The sequence below is a fragment of the Nerophis ophidion genome, linkage group LG24, assembly GCF_033978795.1.
Source record: "Nerophis ophidion isolate RoL-2023_Sa linkage group LG24, RoL_Noph_v1.0, whole genome shotgun sequence".
Classification (NCBI taxonomy): domain Eukaryota; kingdom Metazoa; phylum Chordata; class Actinopteri; order Syngnathiformes; family Syngnathidae; genus Nerophis; species Nerophis ophidion.
Window position 1 is genome coordinate 26,249,137 of NC_084634.1, and position 19,244 is coordinate 26,268,380.

Here is a 19,244-nt window from a genome sequence, read left to right on the forward strand (position 1 = left end):
ACCCAATGCGGCCCCTGGGTCAAAAAGTTTGGGGACCCCTGCCCTTAATCACCCCCTGGGAGGTGGGGAGCAGTGGGCTGCAGTGGTGGTCACGCTCTGTAACCATTTTTGTGATTTAACCACTGATTCCAACCCTTGATGCTGAGTGCCAAGCAGGGGGATAATACCTGTAGGTCTCATTTGTATAGTCTTTGGTATGTCTCGGCTGGGGTTAGAACTCAGTATGATTCGTGCTGACATCGTATAAGATCAACATTGATATCGACCTACATTCAAGGCTCTAGTTTTGGTATGGTATTGGAAGAGACTGACTTTTCATTCTTAAAATAGAAGAATAAAAAAAAGGGACTTTTGTCAAACGATTATGTTATGATCCGTCGCCCAGATCATGTTTTTTTCTGTTCGTTTGAGTTCTTTTTTCAGCACCCCTGGGTTTGTGTGTTTTGGTTACAATGGGTGCTGATTAGTTTCACCTGCCTCTGATTAGAGTTTGGGACGCTCACCTGCTCCTGGGCACTAATCACAGAGCTACTTATTCCCGTTTCTCGCTACAATCAGTCTGGCTTCCTTGTTTGCACTACGAAACAGTTAACGATGGCTATATTCTTGATTCCTGTTTATATGCTAGCTCCCGCCCTAGCCTCTTCCTTAACTTTGCCTCCCATGCTATCGGCACGCTTATTCTGTTTTTCTGCATTTTCCTGCATGATTTATGCACATACGTCATTGTCTCACCTGCACTTTGCCCCTGGAGTTTCCTGCTGCATCTTGGGAGAACGACCCGCGCATAACCATGCGACCACATTGTTACAGATTAGATTTTTTAGATGAATCACACATTTGCTTGTTGAGTAATCATGATTCATTGCAGTTAATTACTTGCGTGCAACATTTTTATTCACTTGAAAAAACCCCCCAATTTTTTTACACAAATGCAATTTTATTGTCAAACTGTGATACAGGAACATTTTAAAAATGTTTAACTTGGGTGCATGTCATGTATTTGTTCAAAATTTTATAACAATATTATCTAAAGACCTGCTGAGTTTATTTTAAAGTGAAATTGGCCAATGGTGAATTGCGCTGATGAATGTATTCCAGGTAACCACCCACAGTTAAGTAAACTTAACACAGCATGTGCGGGCAAAATAAATTGCACGATCATTCTGCATTTAATGTGATTATTTTTGTATGATTAATCGCATGAGTTAACATTTTGACAACCCTGGAAAAAAAATTAACAAAAAAATCAATCAAGTAAAAAACCTGGCATGCTCACCTACTACAAAATAAATTCCAGCATGTACTGTAAGTCAAATGAAAAGTTACTATATTGATAGCCTGTACACATTGCCTGTCAGGGCAATGGTCTAAATCGCTTGACTTGCTAGGGGACGGAAATGAGTGACTGGGTGTGACTTCTTCAATAAAATCCGTTTTTATGTGATACGCTCATTATCTATTCATCCATCCATCCATTTTCTATCCTCCTTAGGGTCACAGGTATACTAAAGTTTATGCTTATTACCTAAAATTCTAAAAACAATGTTCAATATTCAGAAATGAGATCATATGTTGGTGTGAATCAGGAGTTGTTTCCTGCCAATAACATAGGAATATATCTTTTCTTAGGACTGTGATGCAAGCTTGAAAATATTGTCCTCAAAAGCTTCAGACCTGCAGAAGGCTGCAGAGTCCAGCACACAAGAGGTGCTTTCAGCAGATGTCACCCTGACTATCCAAGCAATAAACAAAGACCTTCACAGGTACCTCAAGAAGACCCAACTATTAATATTTATTTATCAATGTACTTATATATTGCAAAATCTGATTCCTTGTTACAGCCAGTATCAATATGACTCACTCTTTACTTGCTGTCTGTTCTACCCAAAGGCTGAGGTCCATTTCTCAGCAAAAGAATCGTGTTGACAACATGACTGATGCGGTGAAAAAGGTCAGGAGCCAAACAGTTCAACCAAAACCATCGTCAGCACACCAGGTAAGAATGTTAAAAACATTTTTTTATATGTTCACACTACCCTTGAATGCCTCCAAAAACATAAATGCAAGAATCATTCCCTTTTTTTTGTTAATACCATCATGTATCGTCATTCATTAACACAGGTGTAAGGGGTTTTCATTGAGGGCCATATCACAGCGATAGCTGCCGGCTTATAACAATGAATATCATATAATTATAAATGTATAAGCATTCATGGCATTGTTACTTGTGTTTATTGTGTACATTTTTTACATACATTGTAAAAAAACAAATCTATAGATATTGCGGTTAAAAACTGGCAACTCATTCGTTTTTAAAAAAAAATGTAGTGTTATTTTTTTTTTATGGCGTTTTACAGTAAAAGGAAAAACAGTAAGACTGCTGTTATTTAAAATTCTGGCAACTGAGCTGCCACTTTTTTTCACCGTAAACTCCTTGGTTGTTATTTTTACAGTCTAGTATTGTAAATAAAAAAAATAAATAAACGATTCCCTTTTTTTAATTGTAAAATTATGGTGACTTAGGTGACAGGTTTTTGTTAACATTAATTTTATTGTAATTTTTACAGTGTGCAACTTGATGTAAAACTGGCTTTGACAAAACAGGATAAAATGTTTGGAATTTATCATACTATAATACTTGTTGCACTATTTTAAGTTAATATAATATTATAATTCCATCCATCATCTTCCGCTTATCCGAGGTATAATTTAATATGTATAATTTTAACTAATAAAAATCTTTGCTCTAGTAAATATGTTTTACATTAAAAAAATATATATTATCAAAGCAGCCAGCATGTTGGAAAAGGGGTTAGTGCATGTGCCTCACAATACGAAGGTCCTCAGTTCAATCCCGGGCTCTGGATCTCTCTGTGTGGAGTTTGCATGTTCTCCCCGTGACTGCGTGGGCCCCCTCCGGGAACTCCGGCTTCCTCCCACCTCCAAATACCTGCACTTGGGGATAGTTTGATTGGCAACACTAAATTGGCCCTTGTGTGTGAATGGGAGTGTGAATGTTGTTTGTCTATTTGTGTTGGCCCTGCAATAAGGTGGCGACTTGTCCAGGGTGTACGACGCCTTCCACCCATGTGCAGCTGAGATAGGCTCCAGCACCCCCCGTAAACCTGAAAGGGAGAAGCGGTAGAAAATGGAATGATGGATGGATATTATCAAAGCTAATATTAAAGCTTAAAACACGTCCATCTGCATGCAGTACATGTATTTTCTTTGTCAAAATGGAGATAGATAGAAACAGAAGTAATTTATTAACGGATATATTTCTTGGGCCCGCGGGCCCTGAGTTTGACACCTGTGTTCTAGACTTTAACACAAGGTTTTTGCAACCTTTATTATCAAAAAAAGAGCCATTTTGCCCCCTGTGCCACTAAAGAAAAGTGGTTTAGAGCCGCAAAACATAATGCAGCACATCAACATTTAAAATTTGTATTGTTTATACTGGATAGGGACAAGGGCAGCATGGTAACACAGAGGTTAGTGCATGTTCCTCACAATTTGAAGGTCCTGTGTAGAGTTTGCATGTTCTCCCCGTGACTGCGTGGGTTCCCTCCGGGTACTCCGACTGACTCCCATCGCCACTGACATGCACCCGGGGATAGGTTGATTGGCAACACTAAATTTGCCCTAGTGTGTGAATGTGAGTTTGAATGTTGTCGGTCTATCTGTGTTGGCCCTGCGATGAGGTGGTGACTTGTCCAGGGTGTAGACCGCCTTCCACTTGAATGCAGCGGAGATAGGCTCCAACACCCTCTGCGATCCCATAAAGGGACATGCGGTAGAAAGTGGATTGATGGACAACAGCAGAATACAAAAATACAATGTAGTGTGGGCATGTACTTTGAAATTAGTACTACTATTCTGTGCTTATGTTAGTGCAGACTTAAGAATCTGTCCATACAGAATCAAACCCTTGTTTATTGCTGCTTATTGGTTCCACGCCTGACAATGATAAAGTAGAATTGTCATGAATAAATCTAATATTTTTAGAGTCAGAGCATAAAACAATATTTTTAACCTTTTAAGTGGTATATATCATAGCTCAGACCTAAATCCGGTTCTTGTCTACAGCGCTAAGCCTTCTGTTTAATGTAGTACACAAACACTGATATCATCACTTTCTAGTTTAAATGTATTTATTCAACTTTTATTTATCTTGCTCTCACTGGCATGGATGTTAATATCTTCCTGTTTGGATGAAGAAGTAATCAGAAACCTCCTGCAGTTAAAAAAAAAGAGGTCTTGCAAATGAATGTCTGTTTGTGTCTTTCTTACATCTTCGTGTCTAAGTTGAATGTCAAAGTTAACCAACTTTTCGGTTTATGGCCACAACCTTCTACTATCCATGTAAGAGGCATGATTTATAATCTAGATATAACTTTCACCAACTCAGAGGCAATGCAGCAGTTCACTGGCTCAGAATTTCAATATAGCAAGCATAAGCTAGTTAGCGCCCTGTGATCATGCCACCTGTATAAGTAGCTCCTTGGCGTGAAGAGCATATAATTGCAATACCGCTAAAACTTTGCTAATGTTCAGATCACGAGATATAAATTGAGTATTGTTGGCGGTTTTTGGATGTTCATGTTCGTTCTTCGTTTTCGAAGATGACCAGATGACTTCACATTGATTTGTGTGTGCGAAGATGCCTGATGAGGCCAATCCTTGCACGGAATGACCGGCTGCAGTGAGGGCAGGTTATGGCTGGGGGTTGGCTGGCTGAGAGGGACGAACAGTCTCTGGTCTTGCTGAGCTGTCGCTTCTGTTTGGCTTCATGGATGCGTTTTTCCTCGAAGTCTGCTACACCATGCCAGACTGCAGAGCGCCAGTTTGAACGGTTTTGGGCATCGGCTTCCCAGGTCTCTGGGTCCAGACCACAGCCCTTGAGACTGGTCTTTAGGGTGTCCTTAAAGCGTTTCCGCTGTCCGCCGCGTGAGCGCTTTCCATGGTGCAGTTCACCGTACAGAAGCGTTTTTGGTAGGCGTTCGTTTGACATACGGCAGACATGGCCAGCACATCTCAGCTGGGAACGCTCAAGGATGGCATAGATGCTCTCCATCTCAGCCCTGTGGAGGACCTCAGTGTCCGGGATCTTGTCCTGCCACCTGATGTTGAGCAGCCTCCTGAGGGATCTCATATAGAAGGCGTTGAGTTGTGTAGCATGCCGGCTGTATACAGTCCAGGTCTCACAGGCATACAGCGGGGCGGGTAGGACAACAGTACGGTAGACCTTAAGTTTGGTCCGTAGGCTGAACCTTTATGGGCACAATAGTGTACTCCCAATTACGGCTGGACAATTAATGACATTTTTTATTTTGATTTTGATTATGGTTTCTCGCGGTTACGCAAATATAATTGTCGAAAAAAGCAATTAATAGGCCCCGCAACATGCATGCAAATTGCAGGGCTTGTGACAATAAAACATATACTGAGCAAATGAGTGACAGAGAGCATGTATACAAGAAGTTTGGGATGTCACCATAGTTGCTATTTTTTATTTGACATAGCACGAGTATGTCTAATAATAATCACCTAACTAAAAAAAAAGTAAGTTATTTTATTTCCGCCTTCACATAACCGTGGATGTAGTCACATAAGTGGCCAATAAAACGTAATCTGCTGATAAACGCAAAATAATATCAGAGAGATTGACATAAATGTAAGTGAAATGTTGTCTACATTTGTTTGGGAAAATAATGTGTCCGGTTGCGCTCATTTATCCTCGACACACTCAACCGCCGCCCGTCCTGGACTAAACAATGTCAAGATGGCCATTGATTGACTGATTGATTGAAACTTTTATTAGTAGATTACACAGTTACAGATTACAGTACATATTCTGTACAATTGATCACTAAATGGTAACAGTGGAATAAGTTTTTCAACTTGTTTAAGTCGGGGTCCATGTAAATCAATTCATGGTTCAAATATATACTGTGCGCATAATACAGTCATCACACAAGTTAATCATCATTGAAACGCCAACTAATTTACCAAGCTAAAACACTCGATAACAATCCATACACCCACAACACATCTCATCTGCTTGTGTTGTTGTGAACGACATCATTGGATGTAACATTGTGTGTAAACAGTAGTTGCAACTTGAGAACATGCACACTTCCCCCCTTCACAATAGTAGCACGGTGCGCCACATCCGATCTGACTGCGCTATACAAGCATATTGTACTTAAAGCACTTATTGATACATATGCACAACTATTGTGGTTTGACCTGAAATACTGGCTAAAATTGTCCAAAGATGTATTGCACCAATAAATATAAAAATTGTTGCATTTAATTAACAGACATTTTATTAGATTTAATTTTACTCAAAAAGCACACACTCTATGGTGGTAAAGTAAGTGTAAAAGGTAAAAAACTGAATTACAACCAATTAAAGCGGAAGAACTGAATTTTATTGATTTTTCATATTCCTATTGTTTTATAAATTGTTTGTTATTGCTATTATTATTATTATTATTATTATTATTGTTATTTTACTTGCTGTGGTTTGTTTCTTTACTAATTTATATCAAGGTTTTCTTTTTTAAACAATATTTAAAGTTGAGTTTTGGTGGTACAATAAACAGTCATGTTTTCAAATTAATGAATTGTCGTGTAAGTAATCTTGATTACAATCTCAATCAAAAATAACCGTGATAATCGTCCAGACCCTGCTCCCATTGGCTGCATTTTTTTGTCACGCCGTATTTTTCACGAGTTAGAATGCATAAAAAAAGAAAAACATAGGTGTTCTTGTCTTAAATAGGTTTTGTGAATGATAGGCAAAGTTAAAAAAAAAAAAAAAGTGCAGTTCCCTTTTAAGGTTGCAACAAATTCATTAACTAACAAGTTAATTCACTGTAATTGGAAAGAAATCACCCCTTGAAACTTTTGCCGCAACTTTCTAAAAAAGCTGCTACGGATTTAGGACACAAAAACAGATAGGTAGATACATTACCCCTCTCCAAGACAAATTGACATTCAAATTCACATCCTAAAAGAACCCTAGAGAGTACGGATAAGGTTCTAATTTGATGTTTTGGCTCAATTCCATAGGAGCAAGAAGTGCTGAGCTTTGGACCTGTAGTTGAACATCCAGACACAGTGAAGATAATAACCCATACAGAGACACTTGGTAAGGATGTCAAAACAACCCCAAAGATGGTGTTAACAGCTTTGGTGGACAGGGAGCATACTGCTGAAGAAGATGTGGATGGAGCAGAGAGTCAACATATGAGCATAATCCCACAGAGAAAACATGAATCCGACCAACTCAATCATTCTGAATCAAGCCTGTCTGCAGAAACCTCCTCAGGCTTTTTAAACACTGAATCGTGTCCGTCCAAAACCACACTACCAGAACACCCGGAAACCTGTAAAAAGACACACGCTGCACCCTCAGGGTCACGTTACCTCCTCCCAGACACATTTCCGGACGCCAAACAAGCAGACATTACAGATAAAAGTCACCCTGAGGCGCAAAGGCGCCGAAATAGGCATTTGATTCCAAAGAGATGGACTGATTACACGATGGCTGACATCAGGGACTTACTGTCATCATCGGAGGACACTGAGGCGAAGCAAGTAAGTCACGTTTCTTTTTCATCTTTCTTCCCAATATGCAGCTTTTTTAGTTAAAAATTATACATCATTACATAAATGTCAAAGTACTGTGAGTTTTTGCATGGAATAGTCTAACAGGGAAATCGAAGTGAAGGCAGAAATACTAACAGTTTTTTTAATAACATTTGCTAGGCTGATCCTGATAGGGGTCAATACAATAAAACATATTTATTTTGTGCTGAAAACTTGCTGCATACACACACAAAGCTAGGAATATGTTCTATTAACTTACTGTACATATGGAACCAAACAAGACAATAACAAGCGAAGGTACTGGTCGTCCTTGCTTGTCCTCTTTTGGCTTATTCCTTCTTTTTTCTATCTTTACCGTCCTCTTTTGGCTTATTCCTTCTTTTTTCTATCTTTACCGTCATGGTTCTTCAACAAAACCTGCCCATCTCTGACATTTGGTAGATGCAATCTGGGATTTTATCCTGCCCACATTTTGACATTTTCTAACCTTTTTTTCCCCCGTTGTTCCTCTGCAGACTTTGACTTCCATGCATTTGTTCAACCATGTTATCCTATTTGAATGCGTTCAAGTTTGCAAGTATCTTGATGCACGGAGGCAGTCCTCATTTTACAATGTTTATTGTTACAACATTTCATGGTCATGACGCACTCCATTAAGGATGAATATTAGGGTTGTTTATTTATTTATTTATTTTTTTAAATACATTTTTGAAAATTATGAATCGATTTAGAACCAGAATGAATAAAAATCGCAATTCGGATGTGAATCGATTTTTTTTTGCATCCCTAATGAATAGTGTTAAAAAAAAAAAAAGAGAACTAATTACGGACGGAAGAATACATAGTCGCGCATCGATGCCCTGAAGAAGGACAACATCACGTTTGTTCCTTTCAGTTACCTTTTTCACTTCACACTCCATAAGTCTCTCTAGCTTGAGACCAACTATTGCGATGGCATCGCGTCAAAAAAAGTAAAATTAAATTAGACACAGTAAAACGGTCAGAAAGTTAAGAAATACCTATCACACTCCACCTGCTCGTCTCTCCAACGTGCCTGCATTGGAGTTGCAACAATGCATTAAGGATGAGTGTTGCAATACATCGGACATTTTCTAGCATCCAACATCAAACAACTCTTTCCTCAGCCACGAGTTTATGACCATCGCTCGCCTGCGAAGTTAACAAGCCAGGTGCTAGAATCTGTAAGCATTGCTCCAAAGTACGGACATTGTGTGGATTTATTGCGCATACAAAAGTAAACATTGACATATACCAAGGCAATAATATATGATAAAACAAGGCAGCAGCTAAAGAAGGAATTCCCTGTTTATTTCCTCTTTTATCTCACAGGAAAAACCCACCAGGTGAAGAGCTGACTTTACTAAATCTGGCGCTGCCATAAGTCAACCATGTGACTCGCGTCCCATATCTGACCATAAAATGAACAAATATACTACAAACCACAAAACCAATGAAGTTGGCACGTCGTGTAAATCAGTGTTTTTCAACCTTTTTTGAGGCAAGGCACATTTTTTTCATTAAAAAATACGGAGGCACACCACCAGCAGAAAACGTAAAAAAAATTAAACTCCACCAGGTCGTCGTGCCTTATTTTGAGTTTGTTGGGGTTTTCCTGTGTGTAGTGCTGTAGTTCTTGTCTTGCACTGTTATTCCTGTTTTGTTGTTGTTTTCCTGTATCAGTTTGATGTCTCTCTTTGAGCGCTATTCCCCACACCTGCTTTGTGTTAACAAGCAAGACTATATAAATTGTTGCTATTCCTTCTTTGTGTGGACATTGTTGATTGTCATGTCACGTTGGGATGTACTTTGTGGACGCTGTACGTTTTTGCCGTCGTCCAGCATTTTGTTTCTGTTTACTTTGTAGCCAGTTCAGTTTTACTTTCGCTTTGCGTAGCCATTGCCATTTCCTTTCCCTTTTGTTCATTTTTGGTTCAAGCATTGCATACCTTTTTACCTGCACACTGCCTCCCGCTGTGGTCTGCATATTGGGATCACAACAAACCATCCTCGCATTCCCACTTTTACAAAGCAATTAACTACCTGCTTCCAACTACTGACACGGAGTATTACGTGGTTATCCTGCCGAGTTCTACACAGCATAGACACTAAGCAACGGCACGTTATTTGCAGATTATAATTATTGATTTGCAAAAAGTATTTTTTGGACTAGTTAGGTGAAGTTGCTTAATTTCCCACGGCACACCAGACAATATCTCACGGCACTAGTGTGCCGCGGCACAGTGGTTGAAAAACACTGGTGTAAATCATAAATAAAAACAGAATACAATGATTTGCAAATCCTTTTCAAAGTATATTCAATTGAATAGACTGCAAAGACAAGATAGTTAACGTTCGAACTGTAAAACTTTATTTTTTTGCAAATATTAGCTCAAAGCGCAGAGTTCAAAAGCCAGCATCTGTGATGTTATGGAGATGGATTAGAGCCCAAGGCATGGGTAACTTACACATCTGTGAAAGCACCATTTATGGTTTTGGAGCAAGATATGTTGCCAACCAAGCAACGTTATCATGGACGCCCCTGCTTATTTCAGCAAGACAATGCCAAGCCACATGTTACAACAGTGTCGCGTCGTAGTAAAAGAGTGTGGGTACTAGACTGGCCTGCCTGTAGTCCAGACCAGTCTCCAATTGAAAATGTGTGGCAAATTCTGAAGGGTAAAATACGACAAAGGAGACCCCGGCCTGTTGAATAATTTAAGCTTTACATCAAGCAAGAATGGGAAAGAACTCCACCTGAAAAGCCTAAAAAATGTATCTCCTCAATTCCCAAACGTTTACTGAGTGTTGTAAAAGGAAAGGCCATGTAACACAGTGGTTAAAAAAAAGCCCATGTGCCAACTTTTTTGCAATTTGTTTTTGCCATTAAATTCTAATTTAATGATTATTTGCAAAAAAAAATTAAATTACGTTTTTCAGTTTGAACATTAAATATCTTGCCTTTGCAGTTTATTCACTTGAATATAAGTTCAAAAGGATTTGCAAATCATTGTATTCTGTTTTTGTTTACGTGCCAGCTTCACTGGTTTTGGGTTTTGTACATTACTTAGACTATAGTGGCCCTAAATAGTTAGCTTGTACAGTAGCAGGTGCCCAATGTGCGACACAGGGGCCATCTGTGGCCCGTAATTTGTTTGTCATTGGCCCTAATCACATAACAAAAAACACCAGCGAAGATTGGGAAAACATCAAGAAACAAAATGAGAAAAAGCCAAAATGTTGACAGCCAATAATAACACAAAGCGTTGTTTTTAAACGAAAAATATCTAATATATATATATATTTAAAAACATAGTTGATGCAGGGGTAGGTATTGCTCTGGTTTTTGGCTAAGTCCAGGGATCTTGGGATCGAAAAGGTTGGTGACCACTGCTCTACATGTAATTGGCAAGCATAATAAAAGCAGCCCAAATCTTAAAATTACTTTTTTTTTCCGTGAAAAAAAAATTAAAGTAAAATGATATATGAATAAATATATACAGCCTATTATTTGCGCACTATAGCCTAGAGCAGACTCCGGCAAATTAAGGCCCAAGGGCCACATGCGGCCCGTTAAGCTTTTCAATATGGCCCGCCGGACATTCCCTAATATTTTTTTTTTTCAGATTTTTAAAATGGAAAGTGTAGCTGCTATCATGATGTGCAGTGATGTTTTCTAATGACCGTAAATCTTCAACTCTACAAAGTATTTCAATAGTTAGAATCTGCGCTTTTGGATGATATACCAGTTACTATGGTAATCTAATTAGTTACTATGGTAATCTAATTAGTTACTATGGTAATCTACGTCACAGCAGCTCAGAGAGCCACCAAGCAGTGTGGGTGGGAAGCGTTTCCACAGACGCGGAAGGAGATTTTCACAACAAAGTTCTAAAGCTTATTGATATATCAGATATATCGGATTGTAGGTGGGTTTATTTTTTACCCTTCGCAGTCATATTTCACTGTTTGTTGCATTTTTGTTGCTTTTCACTTGATTGTAAAATATGTTGACAGAAAGGGGGTGTGACGTTCATATTTTATCGTTCATAGAAAAATGTTAAATTCCATTACGTTTTTTAAGGCAGTCCGTCATAACGTTTTTAGCATTCAATTAGACATTATTGTGAGGTTTTGTATTAGTGTTCCTAAAAATAGATATACCGGCCCCCAGATACAATTTTTTCTTTAAATGTGGCCCTCGAGTCAAAATAATCGCCCAGGTCTGGCCTAGAGGTACACCAATAATTCGGCCACCGAAAAACATCTTGATCACCAAACCCGCACAGTGAAACTGGATTATGTGATGACGTAAGCAATGTACACGGACTGTCTGTAGCGGAGGCAGCTTGTCTGCGATCTGGACGTACCGTAATATATCTAAGATATACCCACGGACAACGAGCTACAAAATGTGCAAATATTAACAGGACAGTGGCGTCATTTAAAGGCCTACTGAAACCAACTACTACTGACCACGCAGTCTGATATTTTGTACATCAATGATGAAATATTAACATTGCAACACATACCAATACGGCCGACTTAGTTTACTAAATTGCAATTTTAAATTTCCCGCGGAGTTTCTTGTTGAAAACGTCGCGGAATGATGACGCGTGCGCGTGACGTCACAGACTGTCAGGAAATATTAGTCGTCTCTTTTCATCGCGCAATTAAACAGTATTCTGGACATCTGTGTTGCTGAATCTTTTGCAATTTATTAAATTAATAATGGAGAACTCAAAGTAGAAAGATTGAGTTGGGAAGCTTTAGCCTTTAGCCACACAATCACACAGTGATTCCTTGTTTAAAATTCCCGGAGGTGAAGCTTTACTATGGATCAGAGCGGTCAAGCGAACATGGATGCCGACCACTTGTCAACCGGCAGGTTTCGGTAAGAAAATTGTGTTGCTAAAGTCGCCTCTTACCGGAGATCTGTGGAGTTTGTGCCGTCCTTGTATCTGCCGTCAACTTTCCTCAGACACTGGCCTCAAGACACCCGTGGACACACCCCTCTGGCTATCAGGTACTATTTAATCTCACTAAAACACTAGCAACACAATAGAAAGATAAGGGATTTCCCAGAATTATCCTAGTAAATGTGTCTAAAAACATCTGAATCCGTCCCAATGCAATCGCCTTTTTTTTTTTTACTTTATTTTAATTTTTTTTTTTTTCTAGTGCTTCGCTATCAATATCATTATCCACAAATCTTTCATCCTCGCTCGAATTAATGGGGAAATTTGCATTTTCTCGGTCCGAATAGCTCTTGCTGCTGGAGGCTCCCATTAAAAACAATGTGAGGACGTAAGGAGCCCTCACTCTTGTGACGTCATCGTCTGCGACTTCCGGTAAAGGCGAGGATTTTTTATCAGCACCAAAAGTTGTGAACTTTATCGTCTGTTCTCTTCTAAATCCTTTCAGCAAAATATGGCAATATTGCGAAATAATCAAGTATGACACATAGAATGGACCTGCTATTCCCGTTTAAATAAGAAACTCTCATTTCAGTAAGCCTTTAAGTAGAGAAAGATCAACTGGAGCAGCAGCGCCAAGCAGGTGTGATTTCAGTTTTGCTGCAAGTCTTGCTGTTTGTCATCGACATCGTTCGACAGAAGTAAAGAGTCTCTGAATACGAATACGGTTTCCAACAGAGTTGATTGCTCTATCAAAGGCTTCCCCTAAAATATGACAAAAAAGTGGTCAATTATGTACTTTTGTTTTGATTTTATCGATTGGATGATCTGTCTGAGGCTGAATTCCTTTTTGATTGACAGTAAAATGAGCAACTCGGCGATCTTGAAATCTAAACTACTGCCAGAGCATTTTCCATGTCCCTTTTCGTTGTTCCGTGTTCATATGGAGAATTTTATAATCCTTTATGTGTCGTTTTCTTTGTAAAATCTAGCATCTTAATATATTTTACCTGTTATTAGAGAATATTCGCCTTTAGAGGGTAGCTGAAAATGTGTTTCCCCTATTTGAAAGACCAACAGCCGCCACTGGTCTCCAATAACACCAGAAAAAATGTCAACATTTTACGCAAGTTGTTTTTAATGAAAGAAAAGTCCCAAAAAATCTATAGAAACTGGACGGATTCTCAACTAAATACATTTTACAATTAGCAGCAACAATTTAAGAAAAAGAGCAAAATGATTTAAAAAATAAATTATAATACTTTTTTATACATTTTTTTGGTCTTTTTAAAGAAAACATCTGCATATCGCTGATTATGCAAATTGTACAATGATGTCATTTTAACCACGCCCCTAACCACAAGTTTATTTGCAAGTTGGGAGAAACCTTGGATACCAAGTAGAGCATCAGTTTATGTTTACAGTGATAAGATTAACATTTTTCCGTAATCCTCTTTGACAATGAAACTCTGACAACAAAATTGCAGACTACTGCAACGCACTTCTTGTCGGGATCCCCAGCAAGAACATTCAGAAGCTGCAATACATACAGAATAGTGCTGTTAGGATCCTGATGAGAGTGCGAAAATATGACCTTTTTAATTTTCCCTCGGGGACTAATGAAGTATTTCTGATTCTGATTCTGATATCCCTTCACTGGCTTCCTGTTCCACTCAGGATTGAATACAAAGTCTCCCTACTAACCCACCAGTGCCTCCATGGAAATGCCCCCCTCTACCCCAAAGGACAGGCTAGCCTCCTCCAACCTCCCGAGGACAAAGCTACGAACAATGGTTCTGCTTTCCGCTGCTCCCAGTCTGTGGAACGCTCTCCCTGACAACCCGAGTTTACCACAGACCGTGGATGCTTTTAAAAAAGGCTTAAAACCCTTCTTTTAAAAAAAGCTTTTTCTAGATATATGCATACTAGTTCTAGCCATTAGGCTGTTCTAGTTTTTATTTGTATTAGCTTTTTATTTTTATTTCATTTTTTCAATACATTGTAGCACTTTGAGGTTGTTTACTCAATGTAAAGTGCTTTTTTAGTGTTTGATGTTTTTATAAATGTTTAGACAGAGATGAACAGAACAGAAAAACAGCAATAATTTTTTTTTTTCAAACACAGAAAAATTTAATCAAATCAAATAAAGCTAAAATGGAAATAACAATACTTATACATAGAAGAGAAAGAACAAACATCCACCCCAAAAAGGAACACACAAAAAAAAAAACACAAACTAAACCTTGCTTAGACTGTCACTTATACAGTAATGACATAAAACATAAATATACTGTATGTAGACCTTCAGTATGTAAACCAACCAGAATACTGTTAAAAAAATAAAAATCACTGTTGTACCTTTGTTAATGGTTGGTCAAAAAAGGTCAGAAAACACCTCCACACCCGATAAAACTTCCTTTCAGAACCCCTCATCACAAGTCTAATTTTCTCTAGTTTGAGATGATATAAAACGTCTTTTACCCAGTGTGAAACTGTGGGTGGGGCAGCTTCCTTCCATTTCAAGAGGATCAAGCGGCGCGCTAATAAGGTTGAAAAGACAATGAGCCTTCGACCACCGACAGGTAATTCTGACCCATCCCCAGTGACCCCAAAAAGCAGCAAAAGAGGATTCAATGTAATGTTAACCCCGAGTACCCAAGAGAGTGCTTCACATATACCTTCCCAATATTTCTTTATTTTGGGACAGGTCCACAGCATGTGTATTAAAGTGGCTTCAACGGCTTCACATTTGTCACATGTTGGATCAATATCAGGGTACATTTTGGAAAGCTTAGATTTAGGAATATGAGCTCTGTGTACCACTTTAAACTGAATTAGAGCGTGCCTCGCACACATGGAGGATGAATTAATTTGTTTTAGAACTTTAGTCCATTCTGCTTCAGCGATACAAACTTTGAACTAGATATATGCATACTAGTTCTAGCCATTAGGCTGTTCTAGTTTTTATTTGTATTAGCTTTTTATTTTTATTTCATTTTTTCAATACATTGTAGCACTTTTAGGTTGTTTACTCAATGTAAAGTGCTTTTTTAAAAGCGCTATACAAATATAATTCACTTCACTTCACTTTTTACAACTACAATCTATTATTATTATTATTATTATTGGGTTCCAAACAGTGGGGTTTCTTTTTTATCAGCTAATTTGAATTATGCAAGCAAATAATTTACTTAAATCAACATCTTTTATTTCACCAGGTAAAAACTCATTGAGTTTAAAATGGCTTTTCCAAAAGATTGTGATTTGGACAAGAGGGCAACAAGACAAAGTTACACAATTACATATAAGAGCAACAAAAATGGCAGCAATCACACACATTTAAATGTATAAAAATATATATATATTTCAACATAAAAACATGTGATATTTCAAAACAATGTACAACATGTTTTAATAAAAACAACTTAAAAACAAGTACAATGCCCAATAGAAACATTTTCTCGATCCTTTTAAATGGCCTGAAACTCCCCCAAAGTAATCAGCTCAGGTAACCTCAGATCATTCTGCAAGTTATTCCATTTACCATGGAGCAGCGTATCTGAAAGCTGTTTTTCCAAGATTTGTGTTGGCTCTAGGAAAAAAAACATTCTAAGTATGCCCTGTGACCTTAAGCTGCAGCGACGGAATCTCTACACATAAAAGAACATAAATAAAGAAGAACCAGACCAAGAAGTGATTTATACATAAAACACAACCATCGAGAAAATCTGCGTACTGATAAAAATTAACAGTTTGACTTTGCATATAGAGTGCAATGGTGGACAACCAGTAATAAAACGTAAGGCGCAGTTTTTTCAAATAAGAGTCGATCAATGACATTTCAAAAACTTGATAAATTTGATTTTAAAAGAATAATTGTTTGACAGTACTAAGATAACGTACCATATTGATCTATGTAATAATAATTCCTACCGTATAATATAATATGATTACATTAATTAAGCACACCAGTTTTAGTGATTGAAAAGTACTTTCCATTGCCTAATTTGAAGAAACATGATATAGATTTGCTAGATATTTTACTCCAATATTTTTAATATTCGTTTCGACCAGATATGACGATGGCGTGGAACACCACAGAGGCCACCACTGAGGCCACCACAGTTTATGTTTTTTTGTTGTTTTACTCTTGTGGCTGTGTAGAAGTGGCTGGTTGCATCAGCTCTGCTCTTTTAATGTCTTTAATGTCCTTTTTGTTCTTTGATGTTTGATGTTTCCCTCTTACACACATGTTTTTGTGTGCTATGGCTAAGAGGTTTTTTTATTTATTTTTTTATTTAATTTATTTTTTTCTTCCTTGGCCTCAGGCATAGACTTAAAGGCCTACTGAAACCCACTACTACCGACCACGCAGTCTGATAGTTTATATGTCAATGATGAAATCTTAACATTGCAACACATGCCAATACGGCCGGGTTAGTTTACTAAATTTCGCGCCGAAATATCATGCTGAAACGTCTCGGTATGATGACGCGTGACATCACGGATTGTGGAGGACATTTTGTTTCAGCATCGTGCCCAGCTATTAAGTCGTCAGTTTTCATCGCAAAATTCCCCAGTATTCTGGACATCTGTGTTGCTGAATCTTTTGCAATTTGTTCAATGAACAATGGAGACATCAAAGAAGAAAGCTGTAGGTGGGAAGCGGTGTATTGCGGCCGGCTTTAGCAACACAAACGTAGCCGGTGTTTCATTGTTTACATTCCCGAAAGATGACAGTCAAGCTTTACTATGGAACAGAGATGTCAAGCGAACACGGTTGGATTGGACCACACACAAAAAATACAGTGTATTTTGTGTGGTAAAATGTTTTTTATTAATATTCTATGTCGTGTGCTACTCCAGCATCAATATGCGTCCTTCTGACCGTCAGCGTCGGGTTCAAAACTGTATGGCTCTATCCCGTGTTACGGTTGGGCCTGGCCGAGTGGTCCTGCCACCACCACGGCTGCCATGGCGCCTCTCACAGCATCTTCCCTATCTGAATCGCTCCCACTGCCCTTTTTTAATTTTTAAATTTTTTTTATTTTTAATAGAATTTTTTTTATTTCTAGTCCTTCACTCTCTTTCCTCATCCACAAATCTTTCATCGTCTCTCAAATTAAAGGGGAAATTGTCGCTTTCTCGGTCCGAATCGCTCTCGCTGCTGGTGGCCATGATTGTAAACAATGTTCAGATGTGAGGAACTCCACAACCTGTGACGTCACGCGCATATAATCTGCTACTTCCGGAACAGGCAAGGCTTTTTTATCAGCACCAAAAGTTGCAAACTTTATCGTCGATGTTCTCTACTAAATCCTTTCAGCAAAAATATGGCAATATCGCGAAAGTATAAAGTATGACACATAGAATGGACCTGCTATCCCCGTTTGAATAAGAAAATCGCATTTCAGTAGGCCTTTAATTCCTCCCTGTTTCTCACCATCTTTGTAAGGGGCGCCGGAAGTTGGCAGACCCGTCAGCGATCCTGTTCTCTCCCTGTAATGTTTGTCTGCTCTTGAATCGGATTGTGCTGAAAATGTTAATTTCCCCTTGGGGATTATTAAAGTATTCTTGAATTTGCTGCTGATTCTGATATGTTGTGCTCAAAAACAGCCCACATTTTTTCAAACAATGTTCTCTCCAAGACACCCTGTTATCAGTGTCAGTTATAACGGTCTACCTTGAACCGCTGAATGCTCGGTATTCCTAAAATTCTCCTCATGTAGAGGTGTACTGCAGGTGTATAAAGGCAGGAAGAAGCAGCACTCAGTATGAAAGTGTCACGCCTACGGATTATGTTTTGTTTTTGTCATGTTTGGTCATGTTATGTTTAGTTTTTTGGACATTCAGTTCTGTTTTTGCACTTCCTGGTTTGTTTTCGTCTCCATGCCAACCCATTAGTTTCCACCTGGTCTTCTAGTCACAGCCCTGTCCTCCGCCTTCACACCTGTCACTAATCATCATAGTCATTATTTAAGCCATTCGTTTTCTGTCCTCATCCTGGCAACTTTACCTACGGAACTTTATCGTACCTACCCTCATGACCACGCACCTACCTGTTCCTCATCCACCTTCATGCCTTGCCACGCTGTTTGTTATTCGGTCTATACCACGTAAGTTTTTGGTTTGTTTTGTGCCACAGCTATTATCTTTTGTTCGTTTGTATATAGTAATGCCATTGTGCTGTTTTTTGTTTGAGTATAGCCTAGTTTGTTCTCCGCCACTGTGCGCGCCCTTTGTTTTGCTGTTTTTGAATTATAGTGTTAAATAAATTAAACATGTACTTACATTCACGTCTGGCTCATGCCAATCCTCCTTTGCATGAAAGAAGCAAAACAAATCCAAGTCCATGTGTGACAGAAAGCTCTGCAGTTCTACACCACTGCAAAGAATTCAACCAATTACAAAAATATACAAATTATTTGTCACAGTGATTTTTACTATTTAAAAGCTATAATACGTTGGTTAATCATGCGGTCAAGTTTGATTTTATACTAGTTAATTCCTAAAATCAGCCATCAGTACTTCCAAGCAAGTACCAGACCTGGATCGAGTTCTTCTGCCCGGAGGCGTACTGCTACACACTTTGCACATTCTTGTGTTAGTTGCACGGACACAGTCACATTAACAGGCAGCTCTGCTATCACATGACAGATGAAAACTAACGCTGCTTTTGGTGTGTATCGT

General features: G+C 38.6%; 1 protein-coding gene and 1 long non-coding RNA gene across 8 annotated transcripts in view; one reads left to right on the plus strand and one right to left on the minus strand.

Annotated features, from left to right (window-relative positions):
• Positions 1-19,244, plus strand: part of LOC133542047 (nesprin-2) — a 261,954-nt gene that overhangs the window by 41,886 nt on the left and 200,824 nt on the right. For all 7 annotated transcript variants that reach the window (XR_009804037.1, XM_061885855.1, XM_061885857.1 and 4 more), the window contains 3 exons: positions 1,633-1,766; positions 1,894-1,999; positions 7,081-7,608. Coding sequence is in view for 6 of the 7 variants with exons in the window: in XM_061885855.1 (XP_061741839.1) it covers positions 1,633-1,766; positions 1,894-1,999; positions 7,081-7,608 (768 nt within the window). In the remaining variant the exon portion in view is untranslated. The remainder of the gene's footprint in view (positions 1-1,632; positions 1,767-1,893; positions 2,000-7,080; positions 7,609-19,244) is intronic.
• Positions 994-19,224, minus strand: LOC133542052 (uncharacterized). The gene is made up of 3 exons (XR_009804038.1): positions 19,102-19,224; positions 18,846-18,939; positions 994-3,128 (listed from the first exon to the last, which is right to left on the minus strand). It is a non-coding gene; the product is annotated as an uncharacterized LOC133542052 (long non-coding RNA).